General features: G+C 44.7%; 1 protein-coding gene across 1 annotated transcript in view; it reads right to left on the bottom strand.

The window, feature by feature from the left end:
- Positions 1-2,626: 2,626 nt before the first annotated feature.
- Positions 2,627-18,755, bottom strand: part of AMFR (autocrine motility factor receptor) — a 26,617-nt gene continuing 10,488 nt past the window's right edge. The window contains exons 7-13 of the mRNA XM_008638763.2: positions 17,852-17,962; positions 14,822-15,012; positions 13,056-13,159; positions 10,972-11,106; positions 10,239-10,322; positions 5,605-5,789; positions 2,627-4,147 (exon numbers count right to left, since the gene is read on the bottom strand). Coding sequence (XP_008636985.1) covers positions 4,003-4,147; positions 5,605-5,789; positions 10,239-10,322; positions 10,972-11,106; positions 13,056-13,159; positions 14,822-15,012; positions 17,852-17,962 — 955 coding nt within the window. The 3' untranslated portion in view covers positions 2,627-4,002. The remainder of the gene's footprint in view (positions 4,148-5,604; positions 5,790-10,238; positions 10,323-10,971; positions 11,107-13,055; positions 13,160-14,821; positions 15,013-17,851; positions 17,963-18,755) is intronic.

Here is an 18,755-nt window from a genome sequence, read left to right as displayed (position 1 = left end):
GATTTTTGTTCTGCAAAATAAGTAAAAAGGAAAAAAAAAAGAAAAAAAAATTTAAAAAGCAAACTTAAAAAAAAAGCAAGAATGAAAATAATTTAAAAATTTTAAAAAACACACACAAAACCACAAAAAATAATTTAAAAAAATAAAAAAAAAAACCAACAAAAATCGAATGTAGTGTTTACATGGAAGCCACCGTTTTCATGACCAATCCCTCGTCATTTCTACTTTGATTAGTAACCAGACGTCTTCACGGTTTCACTTTTACGAGTTACCTTTGCTGAAGAAGAGCAGTCACACCTGTTCAAAAGAAAATGAAGAAATAAAGAGGAAACTTAAAAAAAGATATTATATATATATATATATAAAAAGCGCCAGGTCTTTCTAAGCCTTTCTATTACCAATCAGTGAGGTTTCTGTGATATATTACACACTGCCAATCTCTTTCTCTGACTAATGGAAAAATTCATGTGTAGCTCAATAAAGAGAATGTTTGTCTGTACCCTGGGCTCTCCCCTCCCACGCCTCCGCCTCCTTCTTTCCCCCCGCGCCCGCCTGCCTCCTTCCAAAAGGAGGAAGAAAAAATACCAAAAATCACATTTGGGGGGATTTGCTGCTGGTAGCAGAGGGAGAAGGGAACTATGGATTGGTGTAACTACTGATTGTAAATTCTGGGAAAGCAGTGTGTGGAAGGGCTTTGGTGCTTCAGAACATCACTCTGAGCAAAAGGCCCCCCCAAAGACCTCCCCAGGCAAGAAAATATTTTTATTTCTTCAGGGAGTGCAAAGCTAATCAACAGGGTGAGTCCTTCATTTGTGGCAACATCACAAATCTCACAATATTAAAGCTTTTCCCCTTAAGATATAGAGGAAGGTTCTTCAAGAAAGTTGAGGTTTTCTCCCTGCTGCTCAAGCGATTCTGGGTTTGTTTGGATTTTCTGGGGGTTGGGGGTTTTCTCCACAGTTTGGGTTTTTCCTGCATTCTCCTTCGTCCCAGGTTCCCATCTCCTGTGCATGCCAGCTCTGGGCACCGTGACCACAAGTGGGACACTTGGAGAGACCCCGGCCCTGGGCACAGCGCCGGCACTGCCGGGCACGGGGCTGGGGCTGGGCACCACATTTGACATCCCCTCCCGTACCACGGGAACGCTTCCAAACCCCGCGGCACCGCCCGGGGATGGACCCATAGAAAAGGTGACCCAAGCATCCAGGAGCCCCCTGTGCCACCCCTGGCGTGTCCCCTGCCCAGCCCCGAGGAGGGAAGGGTGGGTGGCAGAGACTCCAGCATGCAGCAGCAGCTCCTGACCAACACGGCCTTTCCAAGGTTCCTGCTGTTTACAGCGACCAGAGGCGTATGCTGGCACTGCGAAAGTCGATCAGGCCTCTCCTCAGATGACCTCCCTTTCCAGGGAGGCAGAGCCAGCCAAGAGGCCACCACTGGTCCTGTGCTCCTCTGCACAAACCAGCCTTTCATGGCTCAAGTAGGTCATTGTGCAGCGCTGCCGCAGGCAAAGGTGCCATCCAGCGGCTGGCCAGGGTCCGCTCCTCAGGGAGCTGCCGGGAAAAGTCAGGAGCGCAACAGAAGTCCGGAAAGAACATCCCCAGTCTCTGAAACACCCCTGCCCTCCCTGGTGGAGCTCCAGGAACCTTCCTCTTCTCACGGACACCGGGAAGCTCCTTCTCTCATCTCTGCTGCAGCCCGAGGAACTGCAGGACCTCTGGCAGGGACAGGCTCATGGCACCCTCTCCTTCCCCACGGATCTGCTGCTGGCAGAAGAACTGGATTCCACAGCAGGGTCCTGCAGCAGGCAGGGAGGGCTGGGGAGAGCTGCTTTGCCGGTATCTTCCCAGGCACCTTTTTTGCAGCAGTGAAATTGAGGGGGGCAGGATGTCACAGCTCCCAGAGCACCAGGAGGAAGAGGAGGTGGCTCATGCACCGCTGGTGTTGCCAGCCAAGCCCTGGGGAACCAGGAACTCCTCAGCTTCTGTGTCTGAGGAGCGGGCAGGAAACTGCTCCAGGGCAGAGCACTCCTGCCCTGAAGGTGGGTGGGGTGGGAGAGAACCGGCCAAAGTGGTGGGCATTGCCCACAGACAGGTCAAAACCCATCCTGGCTGCAGGCACCCCCTCTGCCGAGAGGGAGCTGGGATCATTCTGCCTCATCGTGTACAAAGTGCCTCATCAGGTAAAACATCTCCCAGAAATGCAGCAAGGAGGAAGAACTCATGGATACCCAGAGCCCTCGAGGATTTCTGTGCTGTTTTCTGCACTCTCAGAGGAACATCGACTCTGCTGCCTGGATCACAACCCAAACTCTGCATTGCTCACACGAACAATAGCTCTCATCTGTCCACACACTGCCAGACAGCTCAAAACCCACCTGATTTTCAGTCCCTTGAGACACTGTTTCTCTGTCATTTCCCTGTTCACAGCACAGCCAAATTCCAGTAGCAATTACTACCCTGCAACCAGAGGCCTGGGAGAATGTTCCCAAACCCAGTGTCAGGTGCTTGTGCTCCCTCTCATCGGATGGAAAGGGGGAACCAACAGGGACCAAAGTGCAGATGCCCCATTTACAGACCAAACACACACCAGGAACATGAGAAATCACACTACAGAAATTTACAAACAATTTCCAACACTGATCAAGGTTTTATTTTTGTTTGGTTGGGGTTTTTTTAACAATAAAAACAAAACAGCTATGTTCTAGGCAAAACCAAAGATCTCAAAAAATTTTTTTGAGGTTTACTAATAGCATTGCAAGGTAAGGCTTCCCAAAGAGTTTTATTGAAATAAATTATTTTCACCTAAACATTGATGCAATTCCTCTCATTAAATTCACCTTCACCTAAAAACCAACAGTAAAAAAAGTTACCAACAATTCTAGATAATACTGGGCTCCTTCTAAAGGACGGTGAAACTAGAACTCATTCTTCAGAAGTTTAAAAATTAAGTCACTGCCATGTAAAATTCAACTATGTAAGCTAGCGGCGGCAGCGCCAAGGGGATCTCAAAAGTTCTTAAGAAAATCCAGGTTAGCAAGTTGGGCTGCAGCCAGCAAAGGTCCAGCTGCCCCCATTCCTCCAGTCTTTCATGGTGAGGTTGTGGGGTTAAAAATGAAATAAAAAGCAAGATATTGGAGCAATCTCCGCACCATCTCATCAGTGTTGCACTGGAGTCCAGGACAGGCAGGTTTTACTTTCAACTCCCCCAGCTCATGGCAACAATGTAACCTCGCCTTAGGTCCCTCTTCTTCACTCGATCCCCCTCTGTCCCTCGCTTGTTTCTGGACATAAAAGGCAAAGGAAAAGTGCAGCCTTGGGGATGAACAGAACCAGACCTCTGCCAGTGCAGAAGAGCGCAGCAACAGTGAACTATTTCATGCTGGAATTGTCGTGAATCAGCGCTTTGCTGCACAATTAATGAATTCAGGTTTTCCTGTGTTGTGTAGCCAGACAACTTCATCCAGTGTAAGAACCTCCCAGCGATGCTACCCCAGCCCTTCAAGCCGCCCTACATAACACCCTTGGCTGCTGTAGGAACAGGGACTGAGCAGCCTGCTCATCTAACACAGGGCTTGCTGCAAGCTTCTAAGCTTCCTTCCCTCGGAGTAACTGCCCCTGATCTCGAGCAGAACATACCCGTGCGCTCCGTGACCTGCACCCACAGCTACCTCAGAACACACTTCCCCCAGCCTCTGCTGTGCAGTCAGCCCCATAGCTCATGCCAGCTGCAGAAATCATGCCCGTGGTTTAGAAATTGCCTTTTGTTGTGGAGAGGATCAACGTCACATAGAAAATATTACAAAAAAGGTTAATTTGTCAGCTGTCCAAACATTATTAGACCACATGCTTTATACAGCAGAGAGGCAGCCAGCTCACTCGGCAGCACAGCCAGCTGAACTCTGAAGAGACACTTTCCTGCTGGTATAGAAAGCGCAGGGTTTTTTGTATTTAATTAATTTATTCAACGTTGCTCACGAGGAGGAGGAAGGAGGGGCAGCAAGTGCTAAGAGTTTTGCTGCATCTGAAGTCTCCGTTCAGCAGCGGCAGCGAGGGTCCTGCGGCGCAGGGTGACGGCGTCGGCCGTTGCTCCCTCGGGCAAAGGCTTCTCTGTGCTCAGCTCCTCATCGGAGGTTTTGTTTAAGTAACGCCTGAGGGGGGAAAAAGGAAAAGATGAGTGAGCAGAACCCACCTCATTCTGGCTCTGAAAAATGCATCCCTGCAGTCGGGGAGGGCTGGAAGGCAAACTAGCAGGAAAATGCCTCAATAAACGTGCACATGAGCTATGTGCTCCTAAAAAAAGCCCACATCACCTACAATAGGCTCTGCAGAGTTGGCAGGAGCTCTTAGGTTTTGTGCAAGATCCTTGTGCCTGTGGGAAGGAGCCAGTTCTAAAGGTCAGGCCTGTCCTCTCAACTCGGAGCCATTCACAGCAGGTGAGTTACGACTCCCTCTGTTCCTGTTACTCCACTCCTCAGCCTCTGGCTCTGCCTACAAGAAGGCACTCCCTGATGACAGGGAGTAAGCCCGTGACAGAAGGGGCACTAGGGGCTGCACAGTGCAAGGTAGGGCCAGAGGACAAGGAAGTTGCTACCAGAGTTAAAATCCCAGTGAATTTTTACACTTTAATGGGAAAAAACGGTAGTTTGAAATTCAACAGCTCTTCAAACCAGTAAGCCAGAAAGTCAAAAATACTCTTGTCTCCCTAAAAGACATTTTTTCAAACATCAAGGAAAAATTTAGTCTAGGAGCAAGTCTGTTTACAGACTTATAAAAGGTGTCATGGCCCCAGGTATTTATAAGGCATTTCAGTATGGAAAAGGAGCAGCAGGAGCCTGACAACACCAAAGGACCTGGAACTCAGTGGGGTTGTTGTAGACCTCCTCAGCAGTATCCCTGTGATTCAAAGGAAGGGAAAACACTTGTTAACACTATGAAGTGTTTTCTACATCACTAAAGTGCTTTTCCTTCTCTGATTAATCAGCAACTGGGTGCTAGTAGAGTCCACCAACATAACTGGAGTACCAGTAAAAAAGTTGAATTCTACCTGTAACAGCTGCTACTGCTTGGGCTAAAAGAAACAGTTCAAGTTGGTCCCTCTCTCTTCAGCAGTGCTGACTGGCTGGTGCTGAGCTCCTCTGGTGAGGTCTAGACAGGGTCACCTGTCAGATCTGTGCTGCTCTGGGCTCTGTATTTGGAAAAAGTGGTGCCTGACAGGAATTTCAGCTGTAAGAGCACAGGCAGTGAGGGCTGACACCTGTGCCAGGAGCAGAACTAAAGATTACTAAAGGACTCAGCCCAAGTAACCTGCTCTCAGTAAATGCTCAGACCAAAGCCCACTGAAGATGGAAAAATCAGCCTTTGATTTCAAAGAACTTTGGATCAACTGCACAGGAAGCTGTGTGCGTGCTGGGACACATGATGCTATTTCAGAGTTGGGTTTAGTTAGCAGTGTCAAACAGCATCCTGAGCCTGCTGTGGCAGATGTATTCATTCCTCTTACTGCTTTTCCCATCAACCCAGGCTCTCAGTGGTCTTAATCCATTTGAAACCCATTCTGGGGGACTCCACCTGAGTGGCCAGGCTGGCGTTTCAGGAAGGAACATACTTTCGAGCTTGTTGCAACAAGTCCTCCTTCCGCTGAACCAACATACGCTGCCTTTCGTCAGCTGACTTGGAAAAGCGACTTCCCCTGGCCTCAAAATCTTCTGCTTCATTAGGTTCTGCATCCATTTCACTGAATTCCACCATTTCTTCCAGTCTGGAGTTCAGTTCAAGTGGCACTCTCTCTGTCTAAGAGAAAAGGAAATAAGGAATAAGTCTTTGCAAAATTTGGGCTTCTTTGCATCAAAACAACAAACTACAAAGAACTGTCATTTTCTGAGGCACTGGAAGAAACCAGAGTCTCACCTGCTGTACCCAATTCCCTCGGGTTCCTTTGAAAAGCCCAGCCAAAAAACAGAACAAAGATATTTCAAACCATGCTCAAAGATCCTGTATCCTATAACGCTGTATCTTTTATGCCATGTTTGAAAGTAATGTCAAAGACAAACATTAATTACTCATAATTAATGCTCTCTGAAAATGGGGCATTTGAAAGTCAGATTCTGCAGCTGACTTGACAAGTGATGCAACAGTAAAGAGTTGAAAAAGCAGAAATCCACGTACTAAGGAAAGAATAACAAATGTATTTGCAAAGATCATTTGTGCTCAAGAAGGGAATTTATGAGGCTTTGGTTCACTGGGTTCTGCAGCACCCAAATTATCCTGTTTTAGACTGCTGGAGCAAGGCTGGCAACTGTCCCAAGCATGGTGTGCCAAGAGAGGAGCTGGCAGCCCCCACATGGTACCTCTCCCCCCTGACAGCCAGCTGATAACACTAACCCGAAAACTGAGCTGATGGATGATGGCTCTGGGTACAGCAGCTGAGGTGAAACAGCACATCCTGATCACACCCTGTCAGACAGGATCAGATCAGCCCCGCGATGCAGAGCCACGGCAATAACCAAGCGTGGTGGCATCACAAAACAAATCACCTCGCGAAGGGCTGAAGGGTGTAGCCATCATCTGGTACCCCAGAAGATGACTCAAGCAAGTGGGATGCTCCAGAGAAGTACTGGCCAAGTCAGCCCCTGCAGCCTGGTTTTGGGCCTTTGGCAGCGCTGCTGAGGAGCTGAGATGGCCGATTCCATGGGATTGCTGCTCCAGCCCCAACAGGCCGGTCGCAGCAGCATCACAGTACAACACACAGGCTTAGGCAGCTGATGTGCAAAACAAGTTGAGTCATCCCAAAGCCCTAGAGACAGGCCAGTAACGCCATCTCCCCGACACAATGCCTTCAGAGAGCAAACACCAAGACAAATGTCACTTCCCATTAGGTAGGTGACCCAAGCAGGAATCCCAGAGCCCAAGTCAGCACATTATGGACACTGCAACCTCAAACACAAGTATGGGTGTTCAGCATCTCTCAGCAAAAACCCCAGTGCTGGAATTTACCAAATGGCTCCAGCACCACACACACGAATGCACTGGGATAACGTGGGTGTTGGGGTCCCTTCTGTAACATGTGGGGGCACCACTGGACTGCCTCAAAGCACTGCCACATCCCTAAGGAGGGAGGGATAGCCCCACAGAATGATCCCATGGATTGTACTTGGGGCCAAGATGACCTTGGCAGACCCAGTGGAACAGGTATGGAGCAACTCAACTGCTGCTTCTGATTACCACATAGGTGGGCAGGGAAAAGGGAAGCTCTGCTGCGGGAAGCGGAGAGAAGCCCACTCATTGTAGTCAATGTTCAGACAGTGATCTTCACTTGTTTTTCCCCCGGGCCATTAGTATCAGAAGATACAAGTTGTCTCACCTAAGGTTTGGCAGTTTTTCATAAGGTTACAAAGATTCAAAAATCAATACCCAGAGCCCAATCATCTATCTGAGCACAGGAACAGTTACCAAGGAGGTTTTAGAGACAAAACTATCACAGCTAATTGCAGTAAAGATTATGACAAGCCTCAGTAATGCAGCAGATCACAGATGCAGAAGCCCGTATACTACAAAACTATTCCTCTTTCAGGCTCCAAGAGAAAAAGTTTCATGAAAGCCATGGGATGCCTCAGAAGTGTCTCTAAATAGCCACCAAGTACTTAAGCAAGGGAGGGCATATAGCGTAGGAATGGAGAGGAGGCAGAGCATTATGCACATCACTGGAAGCATCAGCATTCCAACGCACAGCTGGAGAGAAGCACATGCACAGTGTCCCACTAACGGTACAGGCCAGGACTGATAGGGGCTGTCAGTATTTAGAGCATTATCTCACAAACCTGTAACATGATTTATACCATGATGGTGCTCAGAGATGCCTCTCAACTGCTATTACGTTATATCAGCACTTACACCCCAAAACAACAAGCTACAATCGGGGAAAAAAAAATATCAGCCATTATCTGTATCTTAAGACCTTTGAACTCCAAGTAGAATGAAGCCATAATATGACATAAGGCACTAGGAAAACCAACACTACTCGTGAAGAAGGGTTCTTTTATTTGAGTGTCTCAGCTGCCCTAAGAAGTGTTGTTTCCAACAAGCAGAACTGATGGTTTTTGATCTCCACTTGCTGTTGGAGATCTACAAAGATTCCCAGTGGGTATGCTGATTTAAAAAAAAAAAAACAGGTAGAATGCTTGTAAGACGTACCCTAAGGCTGCAGCACAAAGGAACTGGGGTTTTCACGGTCTCTCTCAGAGACTGTGTCATAAGGTGTCAAGGTCTATCTATCCATAATCTAGAAATTCAAGTCACACTCAGAGGAGATGATGGCAACTTCTTATGTCCCTTCCCATTTGCCTTTAAAAAGATTCTCAAAACTCCAGCGCACCCTGCTGAAGTAGCTTGTTTGCTGCTTGCCCTTTTCTCAGAGACAAGCCTTTGACTGACTACAGCAACAGATTATTCTGGCAAGCAGAAAGAGATACACCAGGCATTTGGTTACAAATTAAAATCAAAATCAGTAACACCAAAGTGACAGGAGGTTCCCAGAGCAGGAGGCTCCCAAGGCTCCTCTCCACAACAGAAATACTCTCAATAGCAAGGAGTTAACTAAGACTCCTTGGTAGAACTCTAAGCTCTGTAACAAGGGTGTGCAGCTTGTCCCAAGGCAGCCTAAGCTAACACTAAATGCACAAAGCATTTCTGAGGCAGGAAGAGGAGAGCAGCACCTTCCAGCTTCCACAACACTACCCAGCAGCACGTTTCTCTCTATGCATAGCCGTCTCAGTCTCCCACTTCAGCTCATGCCTGTGATTCCCATTTGGTACAGCACGTATCCATCCAGGAAAACCCACACAGGGGCCACCAGTTTATCCTACACAAGCAGCCAGCAGCAGCCCGACTAAACTGTGGGGTATTCACAACTGTTCCACTGTCTCTAGGCCATCTCTGTGCTATCCTACACGGTAAAAACAGGTTCTCCATCCAAACCACCATTCACTCCAGCCAAAACATACCACCTGAGCAGTGCTCAGCAGCACTGCAAAGCAAAAAGGCATCTCTGTTAGAGAGCACATGCTCAGTGCTGTCATGTATGAACACCACTCTCAGGTTTTTCAGGTTCTGTAGAAGGAAGGACAGAAATACAGGCAGTGCCAGGCAGGAGAGAAGAAACATGAACAGCAACACAATCATTCAAAGTGGAATTTGAAACCAGAACCAAGCTAAGGATAACTAGTTAGATACCATTTGTACCAAGAGAGGTTTCTCTCATTAAAGAGCAGGGCAAATGCCTCTAAAACCTTCAAAGAAACCAAAAAATGCTTGATCCAGACCAAGATTTTCATTCCTGCAGTTCTGTAGCTGCTACCCCAGGCCCTTACCAAATACCTGTACCATCGCTACCACCTCTTCCTCAGCCTCAACTGCATAATCAAACCAAATCAAAGGTTTTTTTGTTTTGCAACCTGCTAACAAGGGAACTGCCACAGTTGAATTCCAGGTAGTAACAGGTTGGGTATTCAGGTCACTAAAGGCTGCAGAGAAAGTCACACACTTCACAAATTCACTCAGCCAGAAGAAAGGGAGATTTATAAAACAGAAACCCTCAGGATGTCACTATTACAGTCAGAGAAAACAAAAGTGAAATGAGATCTTACTCTACTCACAGGGTAATTTTTTTTCCCTGCCACACTTTAGCTAGCACATGCTGCTTAGTAAAGCCCTTAGTGAAGAACAGCAAAACCCATTATTGTGCTTTGTATATAGAAGGGCTGTTATCTCTTGGTCTGTTTATATCTCACTCCATTTCCAGCAAAGCTCCCCGTGTCTTAAAGTGCTTCCTCGAGAACACAAAAAGAATTCTTATACCCAGAAAAGAAATACTCCTCTTTTTAATGGAAGTGTTTGGAGATGTACAGAATGGGAATGAGAAGAGAAAGGGGAAGAGCAAAGCAGCCTGCTCTTCATATTCCACAGATGGGCATGGGCTGATCAGACATGAAAAGAGACATGATGATCCTTCTGTTCTTTTTACCATTTGAGAGCACTTTCCTTTAAGGAAGAAAAAGAAAAGCACACAACTAATCCTCTACAGAGGCACCATACTCATATCTGATTTATCTGCCTGACCGTGTTAGCTCTGATGAGAAATGCAAGGAAGGGCCGCCACCAACCTGACCTGGTACAGAACCACAGGCACCTACCAGTCCATGCAGCTTCTAATTGTGCTTTTTGCCCATTTTCATGCCAAATTACCTGTGTGACAGTTCCAGTATCCTCCTGATCAGTACTGTGCCTTTCCACAGAGTTGTTCAATGCAGGTCTAATGCTATCTGCACGCTGAAATGCAAACATCATGGGTTTAAAACACTGTGGGAAATGGCAAAAAAACCCGAGCTCTTTGAACACATTCAAACTCTGCCCTCTGCAATGTCAGGCGTTGTGTTCAATTTAGAAACAGATAAGTTAGCAATAAACAGAATGCTCTGTGTTGAGAGAGAATTCTTTCTGTTTCCCCACACGCAGACTCCAGATAACAGTGCTATCTGATGTGCACAGAACCTGAATTCAATATTCTTATTAACAGAAACATTGTCCCCAGACTGCTTTACTGAAATCTGCTGGCACTAATTAAGAACAAGGCATCATTTTGCCGACTTTCTTTGCAAAAAATTTTCCTAAGTGGTACAATTCAATTATCTGTCAGCAGAGAAATAAACTGGAAATGTTCTAAAAGCTCTGCACAAGAGAGACCGGGAAGAGCTGCATTAACTGAGCAAATATTTGTCTCTTGTCTAGCTAGGATATTTTCAATATATTTTTGGTACATGACTGAATACACTGCATTTACAGAGATTTAAACAAAGGGAAAAACAAATCCCAGATTCACCAGTGCTTCAACTTGCTTCATTCCCCTCACTCATTATTAACAGGCTCAGTGCTGTGATAAGAAAGAAAGTAATTTTAGGTGCACAGTCTTATAACTCACCTGTGTGGGGAAAGGCACCTGGATGCGCCCTTCTAGGATGTTGTCAGTCGTGATCTCTACAGAACGAGTTAGCTGCAGATCCTGCAGAACTAAATGATAAGGAACCTGAGGGAACATCTCCTGAATCTGATGGGCCTGGAGAAAGCAATACAGTCAATATCAGCAGTAAATAGAAGGTAACTGATAAGTATGTCAACAGAAAGAGATTAAAAATATTATCAGCTCAAAGATGCTGCTTATGATATGCAAACTCACACACACAAGGAAAAGAGAAAGAAAACCCATGCTGGCATTGACTTCCAGGGCAATATGCTGCCTCCACTGAAGTCAACAGCAAAACTGCAGCTCCTAGGGAGACACCACATGGCCCTGAACAGTGCCTGTAGATGCACAAAGGCTTCAAAGGCTTCCCAACCCTCTTCTTATGACAGCCTTTTAAATAAAGCTCTATGCAAAACTCATGGCTGACTGAAAGTTAGATCAACACTGGGAAGAAAAAACCAATTTTGCTTTTTGACAGATTAGTTCCAAAATGGTACCGATAAGGACAAATGGAGCAAGTTTTAATAAGCCACTCCCTCCAGCCATCCTGCCTACAAACCAGTTTAATAGGGTCTGAAAAGTCAAGTAAATTAAACTGAGTTGTCAGGGAACAACTGACATTGAATTATAATTCAATTTCAAGTTAGTTAAAAAATATCCAAATTAAATAAGTAAAGGTAAGAGGGAAGACAAATAATATGCTTTTAGAGACCAACAACTAGATTTCATTTAATATTAAAATGTCTATTTTCACTAATGCCCAAAGTTGTGGGGGCCAGGGGGGAATGAGAACAGCAATAAGAAAAGAAAGGTGGAGGAGTTCTGAGAGCAAAGCAAAAACTACACACCAATTGACAGTGAGTTCCAACACAAGCAACTACTGCAAACCCAACTCTCCATTGTACTAACTTGTGATCAAACCAACTGATTTAGCATTTCAGCCTCTGGCTTTCCCCTCAGAATACTTCCCTAGGTTTTTGTTCAGTAACACAAGGGAGAATTTCACTTACTTTCTATTAAAAATGTGTAACACTTTAATAATTTGCTAACCTGAGCCTTTCCATTAAAGTAGACATTTTAATATAAGTTGCTACTTTTGATAATACACAATCCTAAAAAACCATTACTCATCCTTAACAAAAGCCCATTTGTGTCACTATGTCCACTAAAAGAAAAATTAAACTGACCTCAGATGGAGAGTTCCTGCATATTTAACTAATAAATCATCTGCCAACACCTTATTGCTCCCTCCCTGCTTCAAACACCCTAAAAAATAGTGGCCTTACCTACTGATGTTTAAACAGAAGTAAAGGCTATGGGAAAGACCTAATATTCTGAAAACTCCATCACTTTCATGAGACACCTCACTGAACATTTATTAACAAGGTACAGAATACAGTAGCTTGAAGAACTCAAAGGAAATAGTACTTCTCAAAAAAAAAAAAAAGAAGTGTCTCATGAGGCCTTTCCTTTTTGTACATTAGAGTGTTTATAGATGAATTCAACAAATCTGGAATTTCATCCTCTACACTTCTACCATCATCATGAATCAGCAAAAGCTGAGGGTGCTAGAGAGACCACCTCACACTTGTAAGACACTGGAACTGCTATCTTGAAGCTTAGTGCTATTAAAGATTAAAAAAACAAACCAAAAGCTATAGAATGAGTTTGATCAGTTACTATTCGACCAACAGCTAAATTGTCTTTACACACCCTTTAGTGCTGCAAGTTGTCACAGAAGTAATGAAAAAGAGCTAAAGAAGTTGAACTAAGCAAGCTGACAAAAAGTCTGCCTATCTACACAGAAGAACATGTCATTTTTCTTCCTCATTCACCTACCTCCAGAACTGTTCTTTTATGCTGGCACATTTGAACCCAAATATAGCTCTAACTTCACTAAAATAAAGCTTTTCTCACTCAGAAGAACAGCTTTCATCTAGTGTCTAACCACTGTTTCTACTTCCTTCCCCTTTCTGTTCTCCATCTCCATGTAACCCCTTCCCCTACACAACACAAATGGGAAGGCTGAGGTGCAGTCTTACCATAACATTGAGCTGGGAGTTGCTGGCTTGTGCAATTCCGAGGATGTTGGTGGTGTGCATCACTTCCACGGAAAAACTGGGCAGCCAGCTGGCAATTCGGGAGCCTGGAAGTAAGAAATGGTAAAACCAAGAAAGTCAAGAAAGCACATGAGGATCTCAGCAGGCCAAGTACTTCTACATGTATTTAATGTAAGTCTTCATATTCCACAAGGTACATGCAGGGAGTTCTGCAGTGCAATCTATCCCTAAGGTGTCCCAAACATGGAGATGGTTGGAGTGAATCAGTAACTGCCAGTACTCTCTTCAAATACACTGTCACATAGTGGTTTAACAATGTGGGGGCTGGAAAAGGATCAAGGAAACAACATACCCTTGCTTTCTTCTTTTAATGTTCCTATTAAATTGAAAATTAAAATAATCCAGAGTCAAATCCAGTTCTGGAATATATTAATAAATGCAGCAATTTCACAAAAAACGGGACAGCTTCTAAGCAATCTGAATCCAGGCCCAAAATGGGTAATCACTGAGAAATATTACTTCAAAGGGACACAGAGTAACTGGAGAAAGTGACTGCTGCAATCATGTGCTTCAGCTCAACAGAGTAGGGCACATGGGTGGCTCCCTCCTCCTTCTGTGCTGCCACTTAAATAAACACAGGCTTTGCTCTATGCCACTTCTCCTTCTATCTCCATGGTAATTCTGCAGGTCTCCAAGTCACCAGAAAGCACTGGGGAGGGACAGCCATCAAAAATACAATGTTATTCTAAACATAAATGTCCTTTGAAGACCTAAAGTACCTCAGAAGTGGAAGCCATGCAGAAGCTATCAGCCAGTCGCCATGTACCTAGAAATTGTCTGACTCTTCTCTGCCCATTATTCTCCCCCCACAATCTCCAAAGATTTCAAAACAAGCACAGATGAGGAAAGGTCACTATGTAAGTTTGCAGCATCTCAACTGCCTCATGGGAGCTCCACAAGGCTAGAGCCCAAAGCTGAATATTTGCAGTACTGAAATCTACTGAGAAACACCAAGACTGCCATCAAAACCTGGGAAATTGTGGAAGACAAGCACACACCAATACCAAAAATTCTAAAAAATTCTGGAAGACAAACAACATAAATTGCCTTTTTCAAAACAAGTTGTCTCCGTACACAGAACTTACCATGGCCTGGAATTACATCTGCTTTGTGAGTACTTGTAACACACTACTAAAAAACCCCAAACATGTAAAACTGTTGTGGTTACATGATTCCTTCTGAAACTAATCTTCTGCACCTAACCAAGAATTGCAAGTGTCTTGTAAATTGAGTGGCAAACGGACTTTTGACAACCACACAGTAGCTAGGGGATAGGGGAAAGACTGACTTTTAGACTGCACCACAGAGGGCTTTTTTTCCCCCTGTTTGACTGTCCTTGATTAACCACCACATGGTAACAAAAAAAAAAGACAGTCACTTCCCATTCTGCTTGTCAACATGGCACACAATGAATAAATGCCAGTAACTGAAGCTGCTGACCACAACAAATCCAGAAAAAGGGAGCACTTGTACAAAATCTTTCAAGGAATCTCCACAGCTCTGGGAAACCTCAGAGATGCATCTGAGCTCTTGCAAAAGAACCATCAGAAACACAAAGGTGTTTGACAAACACAAGCAGAGCATGGTTTGAGTTTCAGCTGAAGCACAGGCAGAATTCCCTTCTACAGAAGGCTGCTCCCCCTGTTTATTTGGGCAACGGCAGCGGATGTCAAATGTGCTCAGCTCACCATCAAAGTGGAAGAAGTGATTGTGCTGGTTCAGGCGTGGTCTGCCTTCTGCTGCTGCCACAGGAACCAGGTTCTCATCCAGATTCTCCCTTTGGTGATCCTCCCTCACGTGATGACTGTCAGTGATATTAAGAGACATTCTGCAGGTGGGGCAAGATGTGTCTTGTTCCAGCCAGGAACGCAGGCAAGAGCTGACAGGAAAACAGTAATACTGTGGTGAGTTTGCAGTGTTTTTCCAAGACACCACTATCACAAAGTACATCAAGCAGCTGTAGCATATTCTGTACACAACGTGGACTGCTCAGAGATACCCTTAATGAGCTCCTGATGACTCTGGCATAGGTTTCTTATTTCTTTCAACTAAAAATACTCAAGCGTTCACTTTTTATAAACATGCATGCAGATTTATCGCAAGCTTAAAACACTCTTCAAGCTTGCTGTCCCTCAGAACAAGCAAGTTTTGCCTGGAAGGGAAAAGAAAGCATTTCTTTTCTCTCACCATTCCCAATTGAAAAAGGCAAAAACCAACTGGACACATTGTTAATGTATCCTGACACATTTTCATAGAAGTTCTGTCTGTGATGAGGCAATGGCACCTCCAGTGTTTTCAAATAGCTTTTCAAAATAACCAATAACCAAACCACAAAAGTCAGTACCACTCCAGGAACTCTCTAAACAGATTTATTAATACTAGCAATTCTGTGCCATTACAATCCTTACTTAATTCTGAACATTTTCTGTTCTGCAGAAAGTGAGAAGTGTTTGAAACGCTGGTTCAAACAATCAAAGCTGTGCATGCTTTTTGATTCATGCTGATGTGACCCACTTGCAGTATTTGCTCAAGTTAAACCTAATTTTCAGTGTGGAAGAACTGAATTTCACAGAGCTGAACACTTCCCAATATTATAACACATACTTCAGATTTGCAGGGTGGGTTTTTTCCCCAGAAGTTCTCAAAACACTTTAGAAAGGTAAAGACATACAAAAAGATCAAAGAACGAAGGCACAGATTACGGGTTTGGGTTGACAGGGCAAGGGAAAAGCCTTAATTGCAGGACTGTAGTGAAGTAAAGGATACAAGGATTCTGTCCAACTGCTGAAACTTTGCCACAGTGTTTTCCATCATAGTGCATGGAGGGATATACAGTGATGGATATCCCAGAAACAACCAAAGCACCACAGTAAAAATCTGCCACCTTCCACCACCTTGGTCACCAGCACAACCAGCATGCTGGCGCTGGCACTGCTGTCCAACATCATCTCCCTGACCACAGGAAAACCACCCTGCCCACAGCGAACTCAAACCTCTGCTAGAGTTGTACTCCAGAGGTCACTTGGGAAACACCCGGAGTTTCCCAAGCTGCCACCATGCTGCTGCTGCTGCTGCTCAACAACCGAGATGGTGGAATGGGCACAACCCCGTGTCAGCTGCATCAGCACCAGGCCCTAAAAGCCAGATGTGGTCACACCCATTGTGTACCACACAGGCAGAAGAGCTTGGTCACTCACAGCACCTCAGTAGGAGGAGGGCCAACAGCAGGTCAAGGCTGGCAGCCTTTCAGAGCAACAACTCTTGAAACTGCCTGCTTCCTAGAAGGTAAAGGAGAGAGTTTCAACATGCCTAAAAGATTCAGACACCTATTCCCATACATTTCCTTAATATTTAGGCACAGGGTTGACCTCAGCAATGCAAATCTTCCCTGCCACCTTCTCTTCCACTCCAAATAACTGATGGTGGAAAAAAAATCCCACGTAATTGAGAATGGACACAGTGTTCAGCCTGTTGACAAAATCACCAGGCTTTTATGAGGAGAGAAACCACTCTCAGGTTGTAAATAGGGTTATTAGTTACATCTGGTTTTATATGCAAGCCATCCACTGTAACATGTTCCCTCCCTAAAAGCACCACGGAGTGTAACTTGCTTCAGGACTGTAATTGCTTCAGAAAAAAATACAAAGGGATCCTTTTAAATACAGAGAAAATGCCTTTCTGAAGAGAAGACCCTGGGCTTCTCAAGTGCTCAGCAGGTGATTAAATATTCACATGATTCAGTAGCACTGGAAGAGGAGTTTCTGCTATGGAGGCACATTATCTCATTAGAGACTTATTGGAACACAGATAAATATTTATGGCAAGGTTTGTCATAAATGACAACAAATTAGCACACAGATTACAACCTCTGGTTTGACAGTTACCAGAAGAGTAAAAAGCTATTTACAGAAAGTAATGCCACAGGGACAATTTAACTGACCTGCATATTCATCACATGGCCCTCCAGAAACGCCTGATTCAATCCCTGTATCTCCTTTCCTATTTAAGCACAGGTATGGAAGTGTAAGCACTGCTACAAAAGATCCAAGGAAAGTCACATCCAGCTCAGCACACTGTGTCCACAAGCATCTACCACTGTTCACTGCTGAATGAGTGTAAGAAGCAGTGTATGGGAAGATCCTTTGGCCCAAAGTCTCCCCATTCTAACTACCAGCTGCTTAAGGACCATTTCTGCTGATTTGGTTAACCTCTTTTACAGCCCTGATGGACTCATTGCCCCTTGAAACACAAATTCAGACCTGGCCTCCTCAACTATCCTGGGTGACTCACCACCATGTGAGGATGCACTACAGAAAAATATTCCCTGTTTTCTCCTTAAAGCTGATATCTGGAAGGTACTTAAGGATTCGACTCCCGTTTTTCTTCTTCACCTGAAAATCAACACAACCTCCACACAACAAACCTACCAACCTGTGTTTGAGAAACTCAACACTAGTTACCCACTAGCTGAAAAGGGGCACACTCTTAGTTTGGGAGAAAAGAAGTGCACCAAGTGGAACAACTCAAACATGAAAATGACTGGAGTGAACAGGACTTGTACTTTGTTGTCAGAAGAAGACCAAGACAACCCAGGCACAGCAAGCACCCAACAGCTGTGCTAGTAGTTTGTTACTTGCCATCCCACAGTAAATTTCAGCCATGCCCATCTGTCCCTTCCCTTCTCAGCTGGGTGCACCCTCCCCAGCCTGGACACGTACTTGTGGAAGAGGTGGCCGCAAGGGAGTTTACGTGCGGATTGCATGGAGTCCCAGCAAATGGCACAGTCGTCATTGTTCACTGCCAGCTCCTCTGGTGTTGCAACTGCAAATCTATGAAGAAGAAACGAGAAGAGACAGAAGGAATGACTACACAATCTCAGCATGGCCTCCTCTCTAGAGGATCCAGTGCTGAGAAAACCTTACCCTTCATGTTAACATTTCATCAAGAGAGCTATGCCAACAGATGTGTTATTTTTTTGATAACTCAGGCTACACTGCACTGTACTTTGACTTAGTACTTTCCAAGAGACAATTATATGATCATTTTGTTGAGATCCTTAAATTATAAACTGTATAGATTTGGTTTATGTCATTTTTCTAAATGAGTTTTAATAGCTGTACCCATTAAGCTGTCTCTTTGGGATCATAAGCATTTATGGACTGACTACTTTTGGCCTCAGATTTTGCCATTCCCATTTGTCTTGACTTTTTTCCCTTTTTTTTAAGCTACAGTGCCATGTAAGCAGTTACTACACAGTATCCAAACACAGACAATATAGAGATGAGTGATGTAACAACATTTCACAGCACTCCTGGTGTGGAATATACCTGAAGAACCACAAAAAGCCAGCTGCCAATGGCAGCTTCAGAAGGAAGTTAGAATGTGGTTCTTCCAGCACAATCAGAATGACCAAAACACACCAAGTCGCTCAGACAAGATGTCTGTGACACATGCAACTCAAACAGCTTTGTGAGCAGCTCCAAAGGGATCCGTGGCTGCATCTTACTGAAAAGAAGCAATGCTTTGTGGATGAACTTTATTACGTAGCTCTTAACCTGGTATCACAGCCATTAAATGACTTTCCAAAAAGAAAACCTCATGAATTTCTAGACAAGCTAGCCT

This window comes from Corvus brachyrhynchos, unplaced genomic scaffold (genome assembly GCF_000691975.1).
Source record: "Corvus brachyrhynchos isolate BGI_N302 unplaced genomic scaffold, ASM69197v1 scaffold26, whole genome shotgun sequence".
In the NCBI taxonomy this organism is placed as follows: Eukaryota; Metazoa; Chordata; class Aves; order Passeriformes; family Corvidae; genus Corvus; species Corvus brachyrhynchos.
Note: the sequence above shows the minus strand (reverse complement) of the source record. Positions and strands in the feature narration are given on the sequence as shown.